Raw genomic sequence first — 27,412 nt, forward strand, 5'->3', positions numbered from 1 at the left:
GAAGACACAATAACTTTATCTCAGTCTTCAGATGAACTAAGATTATCAAGGATATCACAATGACAGCATTCATGAGTGTGTCACATCAGGGCCTGTGGACATAAAAGTGTATGGTTTTCACAGTATCACAGTATCGTGCGAGTTGGAAGGGACCTTAGAGATCATCGAGTCCAACTCCCAGGATTCGAGCCTTCTGTGTAGCAGAGCGGCACTTCTACCACTTGCACCACAGGGGGGATTTGAACCCGGGCCTCTGGTGTTGCAAGTGGCACTTCTACTACTGCACCACCGGGGTACAAACATTTTGTCAAATATTCCATAATCTGGTCCTCTTCTACCAAGAGTACACGTTCCTTTCTCCAGTTTCTTCCTTCAGGTTTTTAGGACAGATTTTCAGGCTAAGAACAAGTGTAGTGTAGTGTTGTTTCTCATCAACACTTGTGGGCATTAACAACTGATCAAACAACTGTTTTTTGGGTGTTTTTTTTTGTTGTTGTTGTTGTTTTTTAATCCTTAACTCTTTACTGTTTTCTTTATAGAAAAAAAGTTAGTGATGGTTCATTTGTGATAAGTACTTACTTGACTAAGAAGAGCAAGATCATTGGTAAGTTATAAAAGTTCTAAGCAGCTTCCTTTGCTACAAAGGTGCATTAACAGTCACTAAAAAACAATTCTGTCTGATTCAAGTGCAAAATGTACACCTGAAAGTAATGCAGATGGCATGTTTGTTTTTTTTAATCTATTTTGTGCTTACAGCTGCTGCTTAGCTATAGCATACTCTAATCTTACTGAATTACATAGATCTCCTGTTTTAAAACAAAAGATTAAGATGAGCCTTGCAACAGAAGTGATCTGTCATAGTTTTATGACTTTTGGTTATCAGTATTCCACATCATAACATCACGTAGTGCACTTGGAGTTAAAGAGTTAATGTTCCAGGTATCTTTTCCAGAAGAGAAGAACTACATACCCCAGAGGTCTTTGCATTCAGAGAAGAGATGAAATTCCTGGCAGTCACAGGACCTCGCTCTCTTCCTTTCTGTTTGTCCCAACAGCACACCTTCAGTTTTCACACTCTCTCATTATATTTGAATTATTAGCTTCAATTCTAACTATATTGTAGTATATTGTATTGTAGTGTGTTATCTTGCATTCTGATATCTTATTTAGTAAATTATCTTGTTTCTCCTCAGGTTGCTGTAGCTGTTTTGTTTTAGGCCCATCTTTCTATCCTTTTTCCTTATCCCTTTCCAGAGCACAGATCCACGTTTAGCAGTTTGGAGTGACCTGTGGAACTGGGCCAAATCAGCCCATAAGCTGTTGACAAGAACTGATAGAAAGAATCTGATGAAGGGAAAATATATACTTAAGGGTATAGATTATTTGAAAGAAATATGAGAAAACAAAAAGTGTTAAAAAACAAACAAACAAAAAAAAACAAACAACAATTATATCAATTTTCTCTTCCTATTGGATTTTTCTTTATAAAGTCAATTTGAATGAAAATGCATGGATTTCACCATCTACCTCATAATCCAGGTCCAGATAATCAAATTCTCCATTAGTTCTGAAATGCTGAACACGCCTATCTAGGGTGAGATTGATGTTTCTTCCATGGCGCTCTATGACAACGGAGTGCCAATGGTGATCATCTAAGAGACTGCCAGTCATCACAGACGTGTGGCCGTAAATAGATCCAAACTGGTTGCTACCTAAAATAAGAATGGAAACAAAAGCAATTTTCATTCCATGTCAGTTAGGCAAACATATTCCTCTTACTTTGTCAATACTTTACCCGAATAATGTCAGACACACAAAAGGGCTGGAGGAAGTCAATTCACTATGAAAATCTACCATATGGAGATGTGATGTTATACAAACACAAATGGCTACATCAAATACATTAGTAATCACATTAATGAACTGTACAAATATTTGTCATAGTAGGTATATGAAGGTGTACCAGAGAAGCAGTAGCTACTTACAATTGCAAAATAGTATTCAACTAAGGGCTTTCTGTGTTTTAATTCCTACATTACTGAAATAAAAAGCTGCCACTCTTTCTAGAATAGCCTTTGAATTAGGTTTTGAACAGGGATACTGTACTGGTGAGGACATAGCACTTGATAATAGGCTGCTAATAAAAAGTCTTCTCAGTCTGATAACAACTTATAATAGGTTCTATCACCAGTAGACTGCCAGCATAACTAGACTAGTTAGTGTGTAAGAGTCTCAGAGCAGGATGAACTAATAGCAGCAAAAAATATCTTCTGCTAATACAACTTACTTTAGTCTTCCTGTATTAACCTTTCTTTTTCTGGAAGGCAAACTTGCATGAATACAGTTTTGCAGCTTACTGCTTTGCTTTATGGAAACTTTTGCCTGTGTAGCTATACTCAGAGATTGTATTTCATTGCAATCTGGCTAACATAACTAAGCCAGAGAAGGTAGATAGTATAGATTTCAAATGAAGCAGCGAATGACAAATTCAACAAGAAATTTTAAAAATTGCTGCATTGCCCAATAAAACAGTGCATTCTTCTGTGTTTTAAATAGATGAGGAGATAGTGCATTTCAGGAGCATGTCTGAATAAAAATCAGTAAAAACGTGCAAGCTGATAACACATTCCGGCTAATCACACTGCCATGGCTTAATACAGCATTTTCCTACAAATGATCTTACTGCTGTTTTGCTGAAGGTTATTGATCTTTCTGAATACTTTCACTGGCTTCAGTGGGTCTACTACTTCATAGTAAAAGCTTAAAAAAAAAAACAAAACAAACAAAAAAAAAAAAACAACAAAAAACAAAAAACAGGACCTTCTCCCTACCTACCTTTGAGCTATGCTTCTTTGTAGGAAGGTTACTGAACCTCATATGGCCTGTAGCTTCCCAGACTGCTATCATTTCTTGCTGCAGATTCCTAAGAGTGGTCCTTATTCTCCTAGCATTGAAGACAGTGTTTTTCTTTCGCACAGTCACTTGATCATATTCTTAAATATGAGATAACAACAGTTTCCATTCTGGATGTACTCATGAGCAGCCTGCTCTAGGTGATTCTTTTTGAGCTGGGGGATGGACAAGATGACCTCCAGCAGTTTTTCCAATCTCAGCTATTTTTTCATGTTTCTGAAACCAAATCATATCTGAGGCAAAATATAATTCTACCAATCCTCTATCCTTTCCAACAAGTTTCCAATAATAATAATATATTATTGATCTTATTTTATTTTGACTTTCTCACACAAACTAAGTGGGAAGACATAGGACAGGAAGTAAAAAAGAACAATATAAAGGGAACAATGAGCATTTTCACAAAATCAAATTGCGTGACCTGCCATACCTGAGGAAAAAGAAGGATATAAGTTATTTTAAGAAGAGCTGTGATTTAACTTGGCATGTTGCTAAACATCACACAGCCATTCTCTCACTCCACATTCCTTCTTTCCACCCCAGATGGGATGAGGGAGAGAAATAGGAAAATCAGAACTTGTGGGTTGAGATAAAAAACTATACAGTAAGAAAGAAGAGGAAGATGGGAAAAATGAAACACTATGTTCTATATTTATATATAACACTATATATGTATATATACACATTTTATACAGCCACGGTGCAATTATTTTCTACCCACTGACCAATCCACAGCAATAAATACATCCACCTGCTCACCTGTGGCGGGCCAGCAATGCAAGGTCTTACCCCATGCCAACCAGTGCCCAGCAACCCTCAAGTGGTGACTGTCTCATGTCCTTGTCTTCATCAGTACTAGAGCTCTGCCCCACCAGTGCAAGTCAATCTACATCCCCATCCCTCTTTGAACCTAGTTTACAAGTCTTTGAATGAGCCCTGCTAATTCCTGCCCCAAAACCCTTTTGCTGCTGTGAGACAAACCTTTCCCATGTATTACTGTCAGGTCTGATGTCTTACAAAATCAGCCATTATCAAAGAACCCAAAACCCTGCCCATAGCACCAGATTTGCAGCCAGGCATTTATGGACTGGATCTTCCATCCCATGTCACCACCCAAAAATGAAGGGTGGGAAGAGAAAATAACTTGCGCCCCAGACCCTTTCACCAACTGTCCCAAGGCCCTGAAGACTATGATCCCCTCAGACTATGGGATGCAATTTCCTCCCCACCTGTGGAAGATGAGCAGCGGGTAGTAGTCATGACCTTCTGCATGTTATGTTGTATAGAATAATCCTTGGTCTAATTCTAGCCACCTGTCCTGGCTCCACCTTCCTCTTGTAGTCATGCTTATGGGGGTGACTTCTCATTCCCACTAAGTAGCCTGTTCTGGCTTGGCCCTGGGCTTCCTCCCATCACTCAGCAATAGCCAAGACATTCATTTCAGGTGAAACAAGGACAACAACAAAATAAAAAATACCTAAATTTAAATTTAGAAAAAGTTTGGCTTTCTTGAGTTCCAAGGTGATATAGTCTCCTTGTTGTCCTTCTCCATGGAAGATTACACCTTCACTTTCGGAAGTCTTAAATTTCAGAGAGATGACATCTTTCAGTGTTTTCATTTTCTTGTTCCTGAATCTGTATGGTAACACTACGTGGCCATCAAAATTGATAACATCAGCCCCTAATGGAGAAAAAAAAAAAAAAAAAAAAAAAACAAACAAAAAAACCACCATTGTTTATGAGAGGCTATATATTACAGTAGCTACTGGAAAAACAGATATGCCATATGCAGATTGCATCCGAACAGAATAAAGACTTGAACAAGTGCAGTATGCATTGCAAATACATTTTCTATTGTCCAAAGATTATTCCTATAGCAAAGTAGGAAACAGGAAGGGCATAAGTCTAATTAGTAGGATGTAAAGAAAGCAGCATTGAGGGAACAAATACTACCACAATACTAAAATTATTTTGGCTTCTCTTAAACGTAGTTGCTTTTCTACAAATGTACTAGTCAACAACTCCAAGTTGTTATTAATTACTCATATAATACCTCTTAACATTGAATATATGCATCTGTGAAGACTGTAAGCACTAAGACATGAAACTAAAGAAAATGCTTTAGGAGTTTTAAAAGTACTTTCCCTTGCCTTGTTCAGTTTTATATGGAAGCGTTTGATAAAATTCAGCTTCAACTCACCTTGAGATGAAAAATTCAATTATTTGGACTTTCTTATCTAGATTTGGTTTTATCCAAAATTAGGGAGGAAAACTGAGGGATGCAATGATTACCTTTTAAAGTTAATCCAATATGCATGTAAAAGTTGCATAATGATACTACAAAACTTGATGCACTCTTAGTTTAATTTTTTAATCTTTAAAGAATGAGCCACAATCTTTTGCAGATTTTTTTTTTTGGAGGCAAGATCCCAAATTAATAGCCACAGAACTTCATTTCAATGAACAGGTATACAACAACTGAGTTTTGAATCTTGTCTTTTAAAAACAGTTCAGTAAAAGACTAAACATACAGATACCTAGAAATTTATAGAGATTTGTTTAATAAAACACTTTTATAAGCCACTTAACCTGTGACCAGAGACTAGAGCACTAGCTATTATTTCTATCAGTATTTTTTTCTCACTATTCACAACTAATAATTTGATTTCCTTAAAAATAATTCTCTAAAATGTTCAGCTTGTTAAAGAAAAGTCTTCCCCACTTAGAGGCTACAGAAGCGTCCACATTTATTGGCACATAATATGTATATAATTCATTTCATGTTCCAAAAATAAATCAAAAATATTTTATCATATATTCTTCAATTACATCTTTCTTATTTTCACCTGCTTCTACGGACAACTCTTGAGTGGCTGATTGCAACTTTCAAAAATGCCTAACTACTTTTTTGTTATTATGATGGAAAGTAATTTAAATCATTCAGACCTCCTCCAAAAATACACAAACAAAACCATTCCACTGTGCAATTAGTGCAGTAGAATCTTAAATTTCATTAAAGCATTTTGTACAATATGAATAATAAACTGTATATATTTCAGTTCAAATTTAGGTAGTCAACATTAACCGCTGTTATGTTAAAAAAGGTTGCCTTTTTTTTTGGAAACACATCTCAGACATGCATTTTAAAAAATGCTTACTTACAATTCCTGAAATACTCTTTTTCATCCAGATTCAGTGAAGTACCTAAAGAAATGGCTATAACTATGCCACAATGACTGGGAATTTAGGAAATATAAAAATGATCTGCTGAGTCAGTTTTTACTAGTTCTGAGTTCAATTGCTATCAAGAGACTGCTTATGTACAGTATAAATGTAGCCAGGCTCCACCCCTTCCAGTAGCACAGGAGAACTGCCCTCACCTGTGCTCCCAAAGCTGACTTATTACTTTCCTCAGGTGGTTAATCAAAGGTACAGGGCATGATTCAGCAGTTCTCATACACTCTACCCCTTCACAGCATGAACCAATGATTGAGTTAACTAAAGGGTGAGATTTTCTAATACAGAGATCTGATAAATTGCAGCACTTATACAATTTCCCATCACAATGCATGTTGGTACAATTCAAGATACGTGACGATCAGTTAAGATTCATACTCTTTTATGGTCCAGTGCTCGATGATGTTATTGGAGGCATGTGCTCATGAGGTTCAGGTCCATCCTATGCTCCAACAGTCCCACATCTCATGATGGTCTCATCACGAGGTGTTGCATATGATCTGACAGCAACACTGGAATGTTCTGATGGCATTTTGTTCCTTCCAGTGATCCTGAAGGCTCAAAGACTCACAGGCAGTAACATAGATGTTTCAGAGGTACCAGGAGGGGGAGCTCTGCTCTCCAGGGCAAAATACAGGCCATTATTTATATCCTGGATCAACATCGTGTGTTTCTGATACTGCCATGGGTTCATCACAGTTAATCATCAGGAACAGTTCCTCCTGCATGCCATCCTGGCTCTACTCCATTTTATCTAGCCTTTCTGCCATTTGGCAGATGGCTGATATGGAGGCATGGGATGGTGGTAAATTTTCTTCCAAGTTTTGAAGTGTAAAAATCAGTACAAAAATTGGGGATCTTCTGTCTAGGTCTTTGTATCTATTTGTCATTGCTACCAGTGAAATGGCATACCTCTCTGGTGCTGCTCTTGAGGGCTTCCTCCATATTTCAGGTGTACTCATCACTCTGTCAGGATCATGGTTTTGGCATGGTTAGAAACAAATGTGGGATCATACAGCATTTCCGCTATGGCTGTTTCTCTCAAATACTGGATGCCTTTCTCAACAGTATTCCATCTTTTCAGCCCAGATTCCTGATCAACTTTGAGAGGATGTCTTTCTTTCACAGCCAATAGTTGGTGAGCTTCATTATACTTTAGGGACACACTACTGGCTCCGTTGTCCTAACACCAAAGCAACCAGGTGACAATAGTTTCATTCAGGTATCTCAAACTTCTTTTTTGTGCCCTGGATTTCAGTCATTTTTGGGGGCCGGCAAGTAGTGGTAACAGTGACTCCCTCCTCATCACTCTCCTCTCCATGCCTCTTACTTTTCTGCTTTACCTTTCTCAGTGGCGGCAGTTTTGAGGAGGGCCCCTCACCTGGATCTTCCTCCTCTTTTTCCATTTCTTCTTCCTTCTGTTCCAGACATGAGGACACTCATTTCCATTTCTGGCCTTCCACAGGGGAAACTGACACAGATACTGGTGCTTCCTGTGACTGATCAAGATTGATTCAGAGGTTTCACCTTTTGGTTTGGATCTAAGTTTGGAAACTCTCTCTCTCGACATTAGTGTTATATAGAGCTCAGTAAGCACAAGCCAAGCCCCAAATAAGCCATTCCTCCTCAGATCTTTCTGAGCTGCACCATCCCTTACTCAGATACTCACTTAGTTCCCCAGGGTCCCACAGGTGTTCAAGAGTAAAATCCCATGACACTGGAGGTCCCCATACTTCTAACCTCTCTCCTAAACCTCCCCATATTCCCTGCCACTCAGCATTCTCCTGTTTTGGGAAAGGATTCTTCCACATAATGTAAATTACTATTACAAGGAAGGAATGCATTCAGAGAGACTGACAGCATGGTACCTAAGCTGGCACCCTGAACATGCATAAGGAACTGGGAAGAGCACCTGGAGACCATTTCAAACACCATATTGTTGGTTAAATTAATCACAATGGACAGGGACCAGGCAGGTATCTCCATCAGTGCCCTTAACTCATCATAGGTATATGCAACTCCAACACAGAACATGAGGAACTTAAAAAGAAACCAGCATATTCCAAGGAGCATAATGCTGGCTTATCTGTGGGCCAGGAATGTCACAAAAGCTGGTTTTAAACCATTTTACAAAGAGTGTTTGCCATCAGAAGATGCTCGTTTAGATGTTTGGTGTTTGTTTGAGAAACGTTCCCAAAAATGCTGTGCTGTAACCCTCAAACTTCAAAGAAAAAGAAAAAAACAACCCCACAGAAATGGGGGATAAAAGGCCCTCACTAAACTGGAGACTTTGGAGACAAACTCCCAAAGACACCTTTGATGGAGAATTCTCTGAGGGGAAAACCTCTTCGGAAGGACCCCTGAGGCCAGCTTGCTGGAGAGCTTCCTGGCTTTCTCCCATCCCCCACGATGATCAGATGAGTTCCTGAGATCAACGGACCTACGGTGTACCTCACTGGACCCACGATGGTGACTATATCTCTTTTGCTCTCTACAGACTCCTTGCTTATATTTCCTACTTTTCCTATCACCCACCTTCCCTTCCCTATCTCCCTAAAACGGCTAGGACTTTAATAAATTGGTTGGACCAACATTTGAACTTCTGATATTTGAACATTTGAACATTTGAACATTTGAGCTTCTTAACCTCATGCCGGGTATATGTTGGTGCTCAGTCAGGACAGAGAGCTCTCTTGTTGCATCAGGATAGTCTGTTTATTGAGTTCAGCATACATCTTATATACCATTTTACTTACAAACAAGACATTCCTGTTCTTCTAACAGTTTCTCTAATCAGTTAACTAGTCCCAGCTTCTCCCAAACAAAGTGATAATGGATGAAAGGTTCCTTGAGAATAAAAGGATTAACAGTGAATATCAATGGAACCTCCTGTCTGCTCTTAGGAGCAAACAAACACTGCTTGCTCATGTCTCACATCCCAGTCTCCAAGGGTTTCACAATGGTAAGGTTCATCAAAGAGTCTGATAAGCTCTCTGGTGACTCAATCACACTTACATCTTCCCCCACAGGTATACACATATCAAAGAACCTTGTCTCCCTACTACAAATTGGAGTGAGACAGACAGCCACAGGCAGAGAGTAGCTGGGGTCCAGTCCAGAGTCCCACCCCCCTCTTCCTCTTCATGCCAAGTTCTCTGGGGATGCCACCCCTCCCCTCCGGGAACCCAAAATGACTCAAATGGCAGTAACATGGAACCAGGATATTAACTCTTTAACTGCCCCTGTTCTGCATGACGTTCTGATGAGGAATATCGACAACAGAAATCACAAAACCACAACAGCCAATGCCAGGGCTTGCTTAACTGCCAAATTTGCTTGTTGGAAAGCATCCTATTCTGTTTTCCCCCAATCCCATAACTGTTGCAGTACAAGAAGGATTTTACAGAGCAGCAGCTACGGATCAAGATAAGGACTTCACAGAGCAGCAGCTGCGGAGCAGAATAAACAGCATGAGAACCAAGGATGCCTCTATGAAAGGAATGAATGGCTCATGGCTTTTAAGGAGGGGTTTTAGGGTTATTATTGCAGTAGCTTTCCTCCAATTAGTGCGTGTGATTTTTGAACACCCTCATCTATCTGCTATAAAATTATGGCTTTTCAGACAATAAAGTGGAAGCTTGTTTATCACTCATATTGAGTCGGCTACTTGCTTCCCCACGCTGAACTCGGCATGTTTTCTCCACCTGCACATAGCTGCCCCTTTTTTTGTGTCTGTACAGTGGCCTTGGCAGCCATGCTAAGTGAGGTATAAAGGAACACCAGTAATTCAATATACCTAGAAATCCTTGCAGCTGCTTCAGTGTTGTAGGGACTTGGAATGTTTGAATCTTACCTATGACAGCACTGGGAAGTACTTGGGTCTTTCCTTTTTTTTTTTTTTTTCCTTTTCCTTTTTTTCTTTTCACCCCCAGAAATTTTACAGACAGGCCCAGACCTTTTGAGGATTTATAGCCCATCCTCTCTGTTGCAAATAGACAGTTAATGAATCTGCTGCCTGTTCTACCACCTCCAGTGAGTCAGATGTCAACAGGAAATCATCAATATAATGATGTAAGTTAACATTTTCCCCCTCTGCCTCTCTAGAAAACCTATTCATAATTTTTAGCAATCTTTAACAATTTTAGGTTTGCTGCTGTTGCAAAGCTTAAGACTTTCAAATTCCATAGTTGCCAGAGTAGTTTTAAAGAGCCTTTCTTTAGTACAATTGTTTACATGGCATCTCAGCTGCACTGATTAGCTTTTCCTACCCATGAACTGTAACACAAGTTTCAGGCTTCATGAGTAGTCAGCACTGTCAGCCTATTCTCCTTGGTTCTCAATTGCTTTCCATCTCAAAAGCTGAAGGAAGCCAGAAAAAAATAATTTCTTTTGAGAAAGAGTGAATGTTAGCACAGAGGTGGAGAGGTTGGTGCATTTCATCAGTGGCAACAGCAACATGAAAATCAAGCCAGGTTCCAGACAGCCATGACAAGTTTACAAGTGCAGCATGCAGGTTCTCATTCATTGCTGGTGAAAATTCACAGCTAATGGAGATGACTGTGTTGAAAAGAGCTTTTTGTATCTGAACATGCTCTATGCAATAGTGTTGTTATGGTCTTCCTATCTATTGTAGTTATGTGTAACTTATGTATTTAACATACTTATAATACTTCTATACATACTTAAAATATGGCGATAGCAATACTTATAGAAATCAAAATATTTTATTCCTGTAATTTCAGTTCTTTATTCACTCCCATTGATTTACATTTTCTAGCCTAGTATGGTTAATTTCATGTAAGTTTTTTTAGCTCTAATATACAGACACTAGAATATAAAATTATCACATTTTTTCCTCAAAAATTTTTGAAGTGACTGTTTCAAAAACTACAGACTAAGAGAACTCTTTGCACCCTAGTGGGGAAAGTAGATAGCAGGTCCTGTCACCAGAAGAGTGAGTCACAGCAACCTCCCATGCTCACTATCTACAGCAGCATGAGCCTCCACTGGTCTCTCAAGGCTGCACAGTCACTGCTGAACTCAGATAAAGCTAAATGACAGCCATAGTTTACAGTAGAACTCTGTACTGCTGCATAATGCTGTGTGAGTAAACTTGAAAACAATCATAAAGTCATTTGAATTGTAAGGAATTCTTAAAGATTATCTTGCCTGACTTCCTTACAATGAGCAGAGACATCTACAGTTAGACCAGGTTGCTCAGATTCTTGTCCAGTCTGAGCCTGAACATCTCCAAAGATGGGGCATCCACCATATTGCTGGGCAACCTGCTTCAATGCTTCACTAACTTTATCATAAAGGTTTCCTTTTATATCCAGGCTAAATCTCCCCTCTTTTACTTTGAAACATTTTTCTCTTCTCCTGTCATAACAGAACCTGATAAAGAGACTGTTCTTTCTTTTTATCTTTCTAGATACTGAAAGACTGCTATCAGATTTCTTCAGAGTCTTCTCTTCTCCAGGCTAAACAGCCCCAGCTCTCTCACCCTGTCCTCAAAGGGCAGGTGTTCCATCCATTGAATCATTCTGTGGCCATCCTCTGGACACAATCCATGTCTCTTCTATGCTGAGGACTCCACATCTGATTGCAGTACTTCAAGTGAAGTCTCACTAATGCAGAAGTAAGGGGAAGGATCTTCTCCCTTTACATGATGGTCATGCTTCTTTCAATACAGCCCTAGATATCACTGGTTTCCTGGACTATGAGGGCACACTGCTGGCTCATATCCAGCTGGCCATCCACCAGTACCCACAAGTCCTTTTTGGCTGAGTTGTGCCTTTCTTTCATCCTCCAGCTTGTATTCAGTTGCCATGATCCAGCTGCAAGAGCTTTCATTTCACTTTATTGAACCTTATTAGGTTCTCCTGGTTCACTACTAGAGTCTGTTTAGGTTTCTTTGAATGGCATCCCATCCCTAGGACATGTTGACTGCATCACATAGCTTGGTGTCATCTTCTAACTTGCTGAAGGTGCACTTGATCACACTGTTGATGCTGTTGATGAAGATTCCAGTATTCACCCCTTAGGGATACCACTTGTCACTGATCTCCACCCTGCCTCTGTGTGTGATCTTGTAACCAGTTTCTTGTACTTCAAACAGTCCACTCTTAAAATCCAATCTGTAGAGGAGGATGCTGTGAGGAAGCATGTCAAAGGCCCTACTGAAGTCCAAATATGTAACATCAGTGCCTCTTCCCCTCTCCAGTTGTTAACAGTTTACGGGCTGGTTCTGCCCGGTTCCGTGACTAGTGGGGCAAGGGGATTTCACAAAACCCACACCTCTGGAGAAGGGAAACAGGGGACCCCAAAATAATTAGAAAAAAACAGAGGCAACGATCTGAGTAGAAACAAACTAATTTACTAAATATGGTATCAGAATGCAAAATAATTAAAATTGAAGCCAATAAATCAAGTATAATGAGAGAGTATCTGAAAGCTGTAGGCCTTACAGTAATTGCACAGTCAGGATGAGCATCAGTGAAGGAAAAGTGGCAAAGAGAAAAGCCAAAGGGAAGCAATAGAGTGTCAGATGACCTAGCACCACCTTATATGCGTTCCCCATGTGCAGGAATGATATCAGCACAGCGAACAGTCTTCTGGGGAATGTAGTTTCTTCTCTTTGCTGTGTGGACCTGGGGCATTAACACTTTAATTCCCAGTACACTATATGATGTGATGATGTGGAATACTGATGATCATAAAACCATGACACCAGTGCTGCAGTTTTGCCATCACAGGAAACCATTAATTTGGTCTGGCAGGACTTTTCCTTGGTAGTTTCCTGTATCATCCTTTCTACCCTTCTTAAAAATGGGTGTGACACTGCACTTTTTTTCCCATTTGCCAGGGACCTCAGCTGACTGCCATGACTTTATCATAGAGAGTGGCTTAGCAACTATATCAGCCGGTTCTCTGGAATGCATCTCACTGGGACTCGAAGACTTATGGATATTCAGGTTCCTCAGGTGGTTTACAGCAGGAGAAACATTGGTCCACCAGTCCCCATCTTCCCAATTATTCATTCAAGGGCTGCATGAAGACCAGTCACCAGTGAAGACTGAAGCAAGAAGGTTGTTGAGTGAAAATTCAGAGTCAAGTTGCAACAGTTTCTGATAGAAAACGTCTTGACTGACAGGAATATGCCCATTTAGAAGTTAGAGAAATACTGATCATCTTTTGCTCATAGACAAATCTGATTAAGCTACAGAAGGAAATTACAGTTTTATCAGTTTGAAATGTATAGAAGATTCATAATATAATAAGAATATATCTCCAAGAAAATAAAGGACTCCAAGATTCATTAGATTTTACTTTTTTTCAATCTTGCAGGCTGCAAACAGCATGTGTTTACCTTTAGATTAGAGGTTTTTTCTTGCATTAATCTCATTAAAGTGACACACACACACACAGACACACAAAAAAAAGTAAAAGTTTTGACAGAATACCTTCTCTGTCATTAAATTATGCAATTTTTTTTGTTTGTTTATTTGTTTTAAGATGATAAAAAATACACATATCAATAGTTATTTCCAAAAGCCCACTAAAGAATATGTTTCCTTCTTAAAATCAACCACCTCTGTGTGTTAGCTAGTTTCACAGCACCAAATATTTGTGTTGACATAAGGATGAACTTTCCACTACACCACTACATAGAGTAGAAATTATAATATTTAATAAGCAAACGGGTAATAATATTCAAGACTGAAGAATCTAAGAAATGTATGTAAGGCATAACTCTAAATTCAAAAAGTGCTGCTGTTCAGGTGATCTGAGTTTTCATGCTATGCATGGGGGGGGAAAAAAAAAAAAAAAAAAAAAGAGAGATTTTTTTTTTTTTTTAAATCTGGGCATGCTGAAAAGTAAATTGTTAGTGAATGAAGAAATATTCAATTGTTGCAACATAAAGTTAACAGAAGAGCTCTTACTGCCCTGCATGTTTCAGTATTGTGCCTTTTTCTACTTTTTGCAGCGAATAACAATTTGCTCTATGTGACTTCTTGAAATACGATTACATCTCTGTCCTAAAAGTAGTTCGGTATCTGTCAAGGTTTGCTGTCTTGCATCTCTTGTAAAGAATCTCCACTTTCCCTTCTTTAAAACTACTCTTCCATTGTGCTGGAACATGGTTGTCAGAGAAATTTTTCTGTGGGGATTATGTGGGATAGTTACAGTGTTTGAATTTTTTTTTTTTTCTGTTTATCCAATCACAACTGCTTAGAATAAACAAAATAAGTAAGCCATGTAACAAACATTTTTTGCTTAGTTTGTTACACTGAAATACAATCAGATTTAATATGCAATATGACAACCTTTCACAGCTTAAACACATATAACAGATATGATTTATAAAGGAAAATTATTTCCCTTAGGGTTTAGCAAATACGTGTCTAATCATTTTAAAATGACGTATACTATTGAAGAATTAGGCTTCCATATATTTAGTCAGGACAATTCATTAATCCTATTCCATACATTAGTATTCTTTTAAGGCTAAAAATAATAATTAGGGAAAGTAATATATATTTGATATTTTTCACTCTAAATTCTGAAATAGTGGTGAGAGTGACAGTGTGTATATATTTGTACAAACATCTATTTGATTTTCAAAAGCATTAAGCATAATGTCTGTCAGAATTTAACATGTGAAAAACAAGATCCTCCCCCTCTACTCTGCCTTGGTGAGGCCTCATCTGGAATACTGTGTCCAGTTCTGGGCTCCCCAGTACAAAAAAGACAGGGATCTCTTGGAAAGAGTCCAGCGGAGGGCCACACAGATGGTGAAGGGCCTGGAGCATCTCCCCTATGAGGAGAGACTTAGGGAACTGGGTCTGTTTAGCCTTGAGTAAAGAAGGCTGAGAGGGGACTTGATCCAGGTTTATAAATACCTGAAGTATGGGAGCCATAGTGGTGAGGCTGGTCTCTTTTCAGTAGTGCGTGGGGACAGGACTAGGGGCAATGGGCTGAAACTTCAGCATAGGAAGTTCCGCACAAATGTGTGCAAGAACTTCTTTACAGTGAGGGTGACGGAGCACTGGAACAGGCTGCCCAGGGAGGTGGTGGAGTCTCCTTCTCTGGAGATATTCAAGACCCGCCTGGACTCCTACCTGTGCAACGTGTTGTAGGGAGCCTGCTTTGGCAGGGGGGTTGGACTCGATGATCTCTAGAGGTCCCTTCCAACCCCTACAATTCTGTGATTCTGTGATCATACAGGACTCCTTAGGTCACCAAGAGTGAGCAAGGTACACACTTCATGAGTGCAACTGTGCAGAAGCAGGCCAAAGACAACAATATTGAATGACAATTCCTTATCATATAATCTACTCCATATCATATAATCTAATGGGAGTAGGCCTAATAGAAATATATTATGGAATCCTGGAGGCTGCACTGAAGACAGATTCATAGTCCCTGCAGGGATGGACCAAGGGACTCCATGAAACCCTGTAGGACTTGAAATGGTGACTAAGAAATGGCGGACCCACTGCCTTAAGAATGTTGAAAACAACTTGGGCCTCTCCACTTAGGATACAAATTACAAGTGTGGATACCTCACTTAAGCCTCATGTTGGCACTATGAATAATTTTCTGTTCCCTGTTCCTGAGGACCTAGAGGCCAGAAAACATAAGGTAGAATGCCCTTGGAAGGTGCAAGCAGGACTAAAGTGGTGTGGCCTACTTGCACTTTGGGGGAAGATTACTGGAGGCTGGAGGATCAATAACCTCTCTGGTAGTCTGTACATGGCCAGCAGAGGTAATAGTGAACAACTAGAACCACTCCCTTTGGCACCTGATACAGCGATATAGCCAAAGATATCATACCAATGAGTGTGGTACTAAAGGCCTGGACATGCCCTGTTAGAAACAGAGGTGTAAAGGCAAACATGGCCTGTATAATTGTCATGGTTTTGCAATTTTGTAATTTTGCTATCAGTATTCCACATCATAACATCATGTTAAGCATAGATAATTTTGACGAATCTGCTGCTCGCAATAGAAGACTGAATGTCCCAGGGAACACCACGGTCAGTCATATGACCAGGACTATATAATCTCACTTCAGTGCTGGACTCGCTCTCTCTCGGATCCTGCCAGCCATGGGGGAGTGTGTGGAAGCGTTCCAGCTGTTTCGCCTAGAGTTACAGTAGGCCTCTCGGTTTCGGGACTCACTCTCTCTCATTTTACTTGATTCGTTAGCCTTAATTCCAATTATATTGCATTATATTGTGTTATTCTGTATTCCGATATAGTATTTAGTAAAATAGTGTGCCTCCGTAGATTGTTGCCGCTGTATTTATTTTCTCTTTCTCTGTTTTCTTTTCCTTTTGGGATAGCGGCCCTGCAGGCCGTCTATACCCCTGTCATGGGTGCCGGTAGATTTTAGGGTAACCTGTGACATTTTTGGTGGAGAATGCGGGCAGATTGCCCCCAAAAGTGGGCATAATTTGGGCAAAAGTGGGCAAAAACTGCAAAAGCTGCTGTTTTTCCTGCTGTTCCTTTAGCTTTTACAGAGCTATGAGGTTTTTTTTTTTTCATTAAGGAGCTATCTAAATTTACGTTTCTGCACCTGGGAGCTTGACCTTGAAAGTCCAGGCGGACAGCCAATACCCCGGAATATTTTGTAAACTTTTAGCTCTGCTATCTCATTATTGAAGAGAGGAAAAAAAAATGTGTGCTCTGTTAAAACTGCTTGTAAAACTGCTTTTCAGGGGACTGCATGCTCCTTGTCCCTCTAGAGGTCCCTTCCAACCCCTACAATTCTGTGATTCTGTGAAACCATTTTATGTCAATATTCCAAAATATAATTAAGTACATATCATTCATATTTCAACATCAAGTTAAAAACTGCTGACAGATTTCAATATAATAGAGCACTACCATACAAGTAGATATTTCATAACAAATACATTACAGTTCCTATCAAAAAGTTCTTCTGGACTCAATTGAGGCCTCATATATTTCAAAATAAGAATCTCCTCCCCACATTTGATTACGTCTACTGTGTTTTTATGAAATCGTAGACCTGAAAACTTCACTGATAATTATTTAATGGGAAAAAAATAATGGAATTAAGAATTTTAGTAATTCAATGTGTAAGACACTAAATATGGAACTGTGCCCAAAAAATCCTATTCTGAACATGTTATTTTCTTCATGACAGCTCATCTGGTCTTGTAGTTTGGATTTGTGACTAAAAGAACATAAATAACTAACAAGTTTTTTGACAGTTGCTGAGCTGACTTTGCATAGCTGCATGACATTTTTTTTTTTAAACACTCAGCACTGATACTCCTATTTTTTCCAAAAAGAGTATTTTAAAACTCAAATTACAAGTTGACAGGAGGCTGATTTTTTAAGCAGAAAAATCACTATTTTACAATTCTTAAATTTGATGGAAAATTTTCATTTCTGTGCCTTAAAGTAGATACAGTTCATATGTCATATTTTCATCTCGTGGGATTCTTTGCCAACATCATGTTTCTTGTTATGCTCCTCTGCTTATCTGAGTCACTGCATAATGGATTGATTGCCCACAGTACCTTAGATGTGTCTGACTAGAAATCAGAGCCTAAGGAAAGAGAACACGTAAACTACATCTTCCAAAATTGCTTAAGAAGAATTATGATTTTCTTTTTATTTACTGAGAGAAAGAATAAACGTATATATATATTTATAATTATTCTTTTGGTTGCTTTTGTCTGTCCCTTCTTTTTGATGAACTGTTGCAAATTACCAAAGAACTCAGACATTACACTTATTGCACCAAAAGGCCATTATTTCCTTACAGAATATAGATTCAGTGGAAAGTTTTCTATCAAGTTTACCTGCAAGAAAGAATAAACACAATGTTAAAAAAAGGATGCGTTTTTTTGCAAGATACTATGTAAGATTTTGAAGATGCTTATGATAGTGAGGGAAGCAGAATTTTGCACAAATAAAAATTCAGGCTGTTTAAAGAATGGGAGATACCAGTACTGTGGTAATACAAGAAGATTTTTACAGAGCAGTAGCTATGGTTCAAGATAAGGACTTCGCAGAGCAGCAGCTGCGGAGCAGAATAAACAGCATGAGAACAAACGACACATCCCGGATAAGAATGAATGGCTCACGGCTTTGAAGAGGGGTTTTAGGGTTGATATTGCAGTAGCTTTCCTCCAATTAGTGTGTGTGATTTTCGAATGCCCTCATCTGTCTGCTATAAAAGTACAGCTTTTCAGGCAATAAATTCACACAGCTTTATTTAACGATATTGGTATGTGGCTGTTTGTTCCAGCGCGCTGATGTTTTGCCTTCACATTCACTGACACAGTACCTAATAATTAGAGATACTACAAGTTACTGCTATTGCTACTAGAGTTCTACTCAGTCTGAGATTTCACATTGTTGGGAACTGAAGGAAAAAATAATTCAGCAAACCTTCACATATACCAAACCACTTTTAGGACAGAGAAGTAATCGTATTTCAAGAAGTCATATAGAGCAAAAAGTATTTCTCTGCAAAAAGTAGAAAAAGGCACAATACTGACACATGCAGGGCTGTAAGAGCTCTTCTGTTAACTTTATGTTGCGACAATTGAGTATTTCTCCATTCAATAATGGGCTAAAACCTTAAACAAAAACAAAAATGTATTGTGACACTGAAAATTATTGCGCTATGAAGTCTGACATTCCCATTATCTACTGTCTAAAATTCTTTTTGTTGTTGAAGAGCTCTCCTTTTATTTTACTTCCTGAATTTCCTAATTATCTTCTATTATTCAAAATTTAGTATGATAACCTCACAGTCCTAACCTATTGTTCCAACTTTTTATTTTTAAAGAAAAGTGTAAGAAAACAACAGCAGAAAAAGAACAAAACAAGAGCCACCACTTATTTCTTCATCCAACACCAACGCTACTTCTTTCTTCTCCAGTAACATCAGTACCATTTTGAGATTTAGAATAGATTGCTCTGTAATAGCAGTAACTTTCAAGCATAGTATACAAGAAACATTTAGTAAAAAACAAAAACAATTCTTATTCTGTCCAGTCTTTATAGAGAAGCTTCAGTTCATCTTTTAAGGAACAGCTCTGTCTCTGGGTATCACCAAAATAATCATAGATTTGTAAGACTTGGAAGGAAACTCTGGGTTGGGCAGGAAAGTGTCCAGGTGGATTTTGAATATTGCCAGAGAAAGAGACTCCACATCTTCTCCATAATCTTTCTGCATTTCTTCTAAACAAATGAAGTAAACTGTTGGACAATACTGGTATTTAAACTGACATTTACCACGAGAAAATATACCACCTCGTTGACAAATGAGAGTGTTTTCCAGAATTTTCTATTCTTTTTTTACAGGCTTTGTATATGCCAGCTCAGTATCAGATTTTTGCTTGGTTCATACAGTAAGGGCTGTAAGATAAATTATATTTTAAATTGAAGTTGGCATTTTTGATGTTCACATTAACCTAAGTAGGGGAAAACAGACACCTTTTTTGCTTCTTTTATGTGTGCCATACATCTTTAGAGTGTGATTTACAGGCCTAGTTTATAGTCTGCTTTTGCTCAAGGAATGTGTGAAAATATGATATCCAACTTTTTACTTAATACTGTAATTCTAATTTGCATTGCCTAAAGTACTAATGGTAAAAATTTCAGTGAACTCAAAGGGAACTTCTCAGCTATTGCCTGTCCTTACTGTACATAAGAATTCAAACCTTTTACACTGCATTTCCAGCACTAAAACATAAAAATGAAAGAGTAAAGCAATACATAATGCACAACCTGACAAACTGGTTTGTACTTCGAAATGAAAAGAAACTTAATGGCCTCCCAAGCCTAGCTCTGCTAAGAGAATGAGCAGAAACATTTTGCCTAATTGCCTAAATAAGTAATTGAACAGCTCTTATCCCAACCGAGACAACACAAAGTTAATTTTAATCCCTAGTCTTGGAGTCTCATTACTCCAAGATGTTTTTCACAAGAAAATTGAACAGGATGACACTAGAACTGATCAAATATAATAAAATAAATGTTACAATCTTTACTGCAATTCATGAGGCATTTACAGATCAGTGAGGGCAAGTGGTGGTGTAGATTTTTCTTTTTTTCTCTCTTATTTTCTTCACTGTCTACCAGGAGGAAAAAAAAAAAAAAAAAAAAAAAAAAAAAAAAAAAAGCCTTTTAACCTATATATTTTCTATATATTTTGTTTGTTATGTTACTTGCATTTTCAACTTTAAACTTCATGCAGAGGGAGAGATGCCTAATTAGGAAGACTAGAGTGGACCGTTAGCTCGCTGCTGTTTAATACTGTTAGTTCATCTGCTAAACACTGTGTTATTTTTTCCTATCTAATTGGATATTTTTTACTGCAAAGATAATTAGGAGAAATCATTACAAAGAAATATGGATTTAGGGAAGGTTCAGAAATACTTATTGTTAGAATTTGTTACTTGTGATGTGCATAGGTATATGACTCCTTCTTCCTGTAGCCATATGCTTTTCAGGTTTTGACAAAAAGGGCACAGTTCATTTCCAGTAAATGAATTTTATTCCTGTTAGTGGGCTCTTCTCTCTCTCCATCTCTACCATGCAAGATTTTTAAAATTTTCTTCATCAGTTTTAATACCAAGGCTCTTTTTACATTTGCATTTCACAACTGTTTGCAAGTTCATTTTGCACCTTAAAGTACATTCATTTGTGGTTGAATCCCTATGGGTTAAGATCAGAGGAAGGGCTGACAAGGCAGATATCCTGGTGGGCGTCTGTTATAGACCGCCAAACCAGGTTGAAGAGACAGATGAGGTGTTCTATGAGCAGCTGGCACGAGCTGCACGGTCATCAGCCCTTGTCCTCATGGGGGACTTCAACTTCCCCGACATATGCTGGGAGTACAGCACATCATAGAGGAAACAATCTAGGAGGTTTTTGGAGTGCATAGAGGATGCCTTCCTGATGCAGCTGGTAAGAGAGCCCACGAGAGGAACTGCCCCACTAGACCTGCTGTTCACGAACAGGGATGGTCTGGTAGGAGATGTGGAGGTTGGGGGCTGCCTTGGGCAGAGTGACCATGAAATGATACATTTCTTGATTCATAGTGGAGCTTGGAGAGGGAATAATAGAACTGCTACCTTGGACTTCCGGAGGGCGGACTTTGATTTGTTCAAGAGACTAGTAGGGGGAGTCCCCTGGCATTCAGTCTTAGCAAACAAAGGGGTCCAAGAGAGCTGGTTGCTCTTCAAGAAGGAAGTCCTAAGGGCGCAGGAGCAGGCGGTCCCCCTGAGCTGCAAAATGAGCCGGCGGGGAAGAAGACCGGGGTGGATGAAGAGGGAGCTGTTCTTGAGGCTCCGAGAGAAAAAGAAAATCTACCGCCTGTGGAAGGAGGGACGGGCAACTGAGAATGAATTCAAGGAAGTCGTTAGGATATGTAGGAGTGAAATCAGAAAGGCAAAAGCCCAGCTCGAATTTAACCTGGCCGCCGGGGTGAAAAGGAATAACAAACTCTTTTATAAGTACATTAACAGTAAGAGGAGGACAAAGGAGAATATCCACTCTTTACTGGATGAGGCTGGGAATGTGACCACTGAGGATAAGGAAAAGGCGGAGGTTCTGAATGCCTTCTTTACGTCTGTCTTTAAAGGTCAGACCAGTTATCCTCAGGGTACTCCTCTGACCTGGTAGTCTCGGCTGGGGAGCACGCTAGCCCCCCTGTGATTCTGGAAGAAACGATCAGAGACTTACTATTCCAGCTGGACTGCCACAAGTCCATGGGGCCGGATGAGATCCACCCGAGAGTGCTGAGGGAACTGGCAGAGGTGGTAGCCGAGCCGCTTTCCATCATCTACCAGCTCTCCTTGTTGACTGGTGAGGTCCCAGAAGACTGGAGGCTTGCTGACGTGACTCCCATTTACAAGAAGGGTTGTAAGGAGGATCCAGGGAACTATAGGCCTGTTAGCCTGACCTCGGTTCCAGGGAAGGTTATGGAACAGATAGTCTTGAGGGAGATCACGCGGCATGTGCGGGATGACCGGGGGATCAGGCCTAGCCAGCATGGGTTCATGAAGGGCAGGTCCTGTTTGACCAACCTGATCTCCTTCTATGATCTAGTGACCCATCTGCTGGATGAGGGAAAGGCTGTTGATGTGGTCTACCTGGACTTCAGTAAAGCCTTCGACACTGTCTCCCATGCTATTCTCCTGCAGAAGCTGGCAGCCCATGGCTTGGATGGGTACACTCTCGGCTGGGTAAGGAGCTGGCTGGAGGGCCGGGCTCAGAGAGTGGTGGTAAATGGAGTTAAATCCAGCTGGCGACCGGTCACAAGTGGTGTTCCCCAGGGGTCAGTGCTGGGGCCTGTCCTCTTCAACATCTTTATTGATGACCTCGATGGGGGCATTGAGTGCGCTCTCAGTAAGTTCGCAGATGACACTAAATTGGCTGGGAGTGTGGATCTGCCTGGGGGTAGCGAGGTCCTACAGAGGGATCTGGACAGGCTGGAGAGCTGGGCTGAAGCCAATGGAATGAGGTTTAACAAGGCCAAATGCCGAGTCCTGCACTTCGGCCACAACAACCCCAGGCAGCGCTATAGGCTTGGGGCGGAGTGGCTGGAGGACTGTGTGGAGGAAATGGACCTGGGGGTACTGATTGATGCACGGCTGAACATGAGCCGACAGTGTGCCCGGGTGGCCAAGAAGGCCAACGGCATCCTGGCTTGTATCAAGAATGGTGTGGTGAGCAGGACTAAGGAAGTCATCCAGCCCCTGTACTTGGCATTGGTGAGGCCTCACCTCGAGTACTGTGTCCAGTTTTGGGCACCTCAGCACAAGAAAGATATGGAGGTACTGGAGCAGGTCCAGAGAAGGACAACGAGGCTCGTGAAGGGCTTGGAGAATCAGCCCTATGAGGAGAGGCTAAGGAAGCTGGGGCTGTTTAGCCTGAGGAAGAGGAGACTGAGGGGAGACCTTATTGCCGTCTTCCAGTACCTGAAAGGTTCTTACAGTGAGAGTGGGGCAGGTCTCTTCTCACTAGTGACAAGTGACAGGACGAGGGGAAATGGCCTCAAGTTGCGCCAGGGCAAGTTTAGGTTGGATATTAGGAAGAACTTCTTTACAGAAAGGGTGGTTAGGTACTGGAATGGGCTCCCCAGGGAGGTGGTTGAATCGCCATCCCTGGATGTGTTTAAGAGCCGTTTGGATGTGGTACTCAGGGATATGATTTAGCAGAGGTTGGGTTTTTTTTGTTTTTTTTTTTTTTTTTTTGTTTTGTTTTTTTTTTTTCTTAGAGATGGGGTACTGGTTAGGCTGCGGTTGGACTTGATGATCTTCAAGGTCTTTTCCAACCTGGATAATTCTATGATTCTATGATTTATGACTTCAGTGAAGGCTAAGATCTCCTCAGAAAGGCAAGAGTACATATTGTGACAAGAAATGAAGTCACAGCTTTGTATTACACTTACACAACTATATGAGTATGCATGAGAAACAAGGAAGATATCGATCTGAAAACAAATTCTTCAGAATTTAACAGTTTTGTTGGCCTTTTTTTCAGTTGCCTCCCAGTGGATAGGGCAGCTTGTGATCATATGAAATAATATCCCACTGATCTGAACTATTCATGACATTCAAAATTTACTTGGCATGAACTTTCTCTAGAAAAAGTAGCAATGACATTGAATTGCATTATTACCAATAATGTAAAACAGCAAAATCTGTGCTGTAGAACATTTCTGGATAGGGAAAGCAAACATATATTTAGTCTTCGAGTCTCTTTATAAGCCGTTCTATAAATCATGGAAAGCAATTTTGGACATTTGGTAATATTCCTATGTAGGAGATTTAATTAGATCAAAGGCTTCGTTTTCACAAAATTCCCTTGTGCTATGACACTTCGTGGCAATAAATGCAGTATTTTCAAAATGCTGCATTTCACTATGCGTGTGTGCTTTACGTGCATTTCACTGCAGCTGCTTGCCTAAATTCTATTATAACAAGGCAAGCAAAAACTGAGCTATCATTGGCTTTGCACTTTGCAGTGCTGTTCATAATCGTGAATACAAGGAGCTTGAAAGCACTGGATTTTCCATGAGAGTTTGACTGTCTCATAATTTTGTTTGAAGTACACTTGGTCAATCCAGTAAATACAGTAGAGGTGCATACTCTCCAGGAAAAGCACTCTGTGAGGAAATTTCTCTTCCCATAATACCTAGAATTCTATGGGTAGCTATGATATTTTACCAAATGTTATCACACATACCCTTGTATTACTAATAAGAATGAAACTTATTTTGCATTATGTAGAAAAATAACATCACACATTAGTACTAACTACAGTCTTAACTACAGCTAACCCAGTTCATCCTTTCATCAAGAACAAAGATACATAATATGATACTTACATGATCTTTTCATAATTTGTCATGGAAGTTTTGGATAAATAACACTGACAGAACATACAGCTGATGCATTTGTTCAGTTGAGCTGACCACTGAATTCAAGTCTGCAGTAACTGCATCTACCAAAACTTTTCATGTATTCAAAATGTAGAAGAAGTGTTCAAGAATAACCACACTCCATTTAGAGAAAAAGAGCGAGACAGTAATACTTACTTAAAGACATATTCAAAAACAAATTCTGGGGAGCAGAATCATTCTTGTAAAACAAATATGAAACACAAGAAGGTTGCTCTGGAAGAATCAGAATACTAAGGTGCAAAAAGATCTCCCCAAAAGCAAAGCAAACATCCAAACAAACAAACAAAATCAAAACCACCACAAGCTGTTTAACTTCTGTGTTGGGGACCTAAAGGCCTCTGACTGAAGAATGATCCTGGGATGGAACAAAATATTCTGACAGTTTTAGGGGAACTGATATTTGAGGCTGTAGCTGCAAATATTTTGTTTTGCAGAGAGTAGTTTATCTTGTTTTTGGAATTAGGTGTTCCTCTCAGTCTTTGTATCATGCATTGGCCATGAGAGTACAGAATGCAAGTGGAAATAACCTTGAAGACTGAGAATAGAAGCAGAAGAGAAGCTGTGGTAGGAGAGAGAGGAAAATGCACCTTTAAGCAGGGGATGCTCTGCTGGTACTACCTATCGAATCCACTACTGGCATGTTCCTTCTCTCTCTTTCAGCTGTTTGCCATCTCCAAAGGGTCAGTAAGAAAGAGTGCACTAGCTTAGTGAGTTTCTGCTTCTCTCTCACACTGATTATCTAAAATGAATGCTTCCATGTGTATTAGTGCATATGCTGACAAAAACTACGAACTTGCTGTGCTGCTCTGAGTAGGGCAATAAGAGGTTGTTTCGGTTCAGTTTTTTGTTGTTGTTTTTTATTTTATTTTTTTCTGAGTGTATGTGTATTTCTCTTTATCTCTCCCCTTCTTACCCAGAGGGTGGTGATGCTCTGAAACAAGTTGCCCAAGAATGTTGTGAATGCCCCATCCCCAGAAGCATTCAAGGACATGGATGTGGATGTGGCTTTGGGTAGCATGGTCTAGCATAGCTTGGCAACCCTGTACATAGCAGGGGGGTTGAAACGAGATCATCATTATGGTCCATTTCAACCCAGGGCAGTCTATGATCATATGTAAGCCATGATCACCTTAAATCCCAAACACAACACCATATGAGTTTCCAGGAAAAAAAAAATAAAAGTAAAAATAATAATAATAAAAAAAATTATCTGTTCCATAATCTTCCCTGGCACTGAGGTGAGAATGATAGGTCTACAGCTACCAGGACCATCTTGAAGATGGACATCACATTTGCCAGACTCCAGTCCACTGGCACATTTCCAGTTGGCCAGGACTGCCAAAGAATGATGGAGAGTGGCTTGGCAATCACATCTGCCAACTCTCTCAGCACTCTAGGGTGCATTCCATCTGGCTCTGTAGACTTGTGAGTGCCCAGCTTTTGGAGCAGGTCCAAAACCATCTCATCATGGATTATGCAGGGCCTATTCTGTTCCCCATTTGTATCTACCAGCACAGGGGTCTGTGTTCCCAGGGAGCAACAAGTCTTACTTACTTAGTGTTTAACAGACTAAGGCAAAGAAGGCATTAAGTACTTCAGCCTTATCCTGATCCTTGGTGACCAAGTTGCCCTCAGCGTCCATCAAGGAATGGAGATTCTCCCTAGCCCTCCTCTTGCTGCTTATATATTTATAAAAGTGTTTATTGTTGTCCTTTACCTTAGTGGCCAAGTTCAGTTCTAGCTGGGCTTTGAATTTTCTAATTTTCTCTCTGCACAGCTTCACTACACACCTGTAACCATCGTAACTAGCTTGCCCACGCTTCCAGAGACCACAAACTGTCCTTTTGCTCTTGAGTTCGAGCCAAAGGTCTCTGTTCAGCCAGTCCGGCCTCCTTGCCCACCAGCTTGCCTTCTGTGACTTGGGGATGGTCAGCTCCTAGACCTTTAAAATTTTACTTCCTTAAAGTATTTCCAGCCTTCCTGGGCTCCCACACCATCCAAACCTACCTCCCAAAGGATCCTCCCAGCCATGGTATGAAAAAGGCCAAATTCTGCCCTCTAGAAGTCCAATGTGGCAGTTCTGCTGACTCCCCTCTGTGGTTCAACTAGGATCAAAAAATCTATCATGTTGTAATCACTCTGTTCCAGATGGTCTCCAACCTTTACATCCCCCACAAGACCTTCTCTGTTAAGAAACAGTGGGTTCCGGATTTTGCTTCCTCACTTTCTGTGAGAAATGTTCAAGTGTGTCCAGCCCATCTGGCTGAGTATTTCAATAGTCGAAACAAAAATGTACTCACTACTCAAGAACAACAGTCAGCTGCCTCCGTGGTGGTGCAGATGGCCTTGAATAGGCTAAATATAACTGAAGCAGTTCTTACTGATGAAAATCAACTATTGTATGATTGTACTGAAGAACTGGAAAGACAGGTCACAATTTTGAGAGCAAAAAAACCTACTCAGGTCATTCTCCTACAAAAAATCCAGAATATCTCTCCAGAAATTGCTGGGGGACCCTGTGCAAGAGAATCCACAGAATCTGGACTCTGTAAATGAAAGCACTAAAAGGTCAGATCTTGAAGCTCAGCTAGAGCTAGATCCCTTTGAGGTCACACCAGTTGTAACTCTAAAACCAACCAACCAAAAAAAATGCAGGATAGGCCAGTGGGGCTGCCCCCTGACCAGTGGCCCCCTGCCCAGAGCACACTGTATGTAACAGCTTGCCCATACATGGCAGCTGAATTAATGGATTTTGTTCAGCGGTTTAGACAAAAATGAAGAGTGTGCCACTGTGGCTGC

General features: G+C 40.0%; 1 protein-coding gene across 3 annotated transcripts in view; it reads right to left on the reverse strand.

The window, feature by feature from the left end:
* Nucleotides 1-27,412, reverse strand: part of CNTNAP2 (contactin associated protein 2) — a 624,497-nt gene that overhangs the window by 347,629 nt on the left and 249,456 nt on the right. For all 3 annotated transcript variants that reach the window (XM_072329823.1, XM_072329822.1, XM_072329821.1), the window contains exons 5-6: nt 4,391-4,594; nt 1,528-1,712 (exon numbers count right to left, since the gene is read on the reverse strand). In XM_072329823.1, the coding sequence (XP_072185924.1) occupies nt 1,528-1,712; nt 4,391-4,594 (389 nt within the window). The remainder of the gene's footprint in view (nt 1-1,527; nt 1,713-4,390; nt 4,595-27,412) is intronic.

The sequence above is a fragment of the Excalfactoria chinensis genome, chromosome 2 (genome assembly GCF_039878825.1).
Source record: "Excalfactoria chinensis isolate bCotChi1 chromosome 2, bCotChi1.hap2, whole genome shotgun sequence".
NCBI classification, from domain to species: Eukaryota; Metazoa; Chordata; class Aves; order Galliformes; family Phasianidae; genus Excalfactoria; species Excalfactoria chinensis.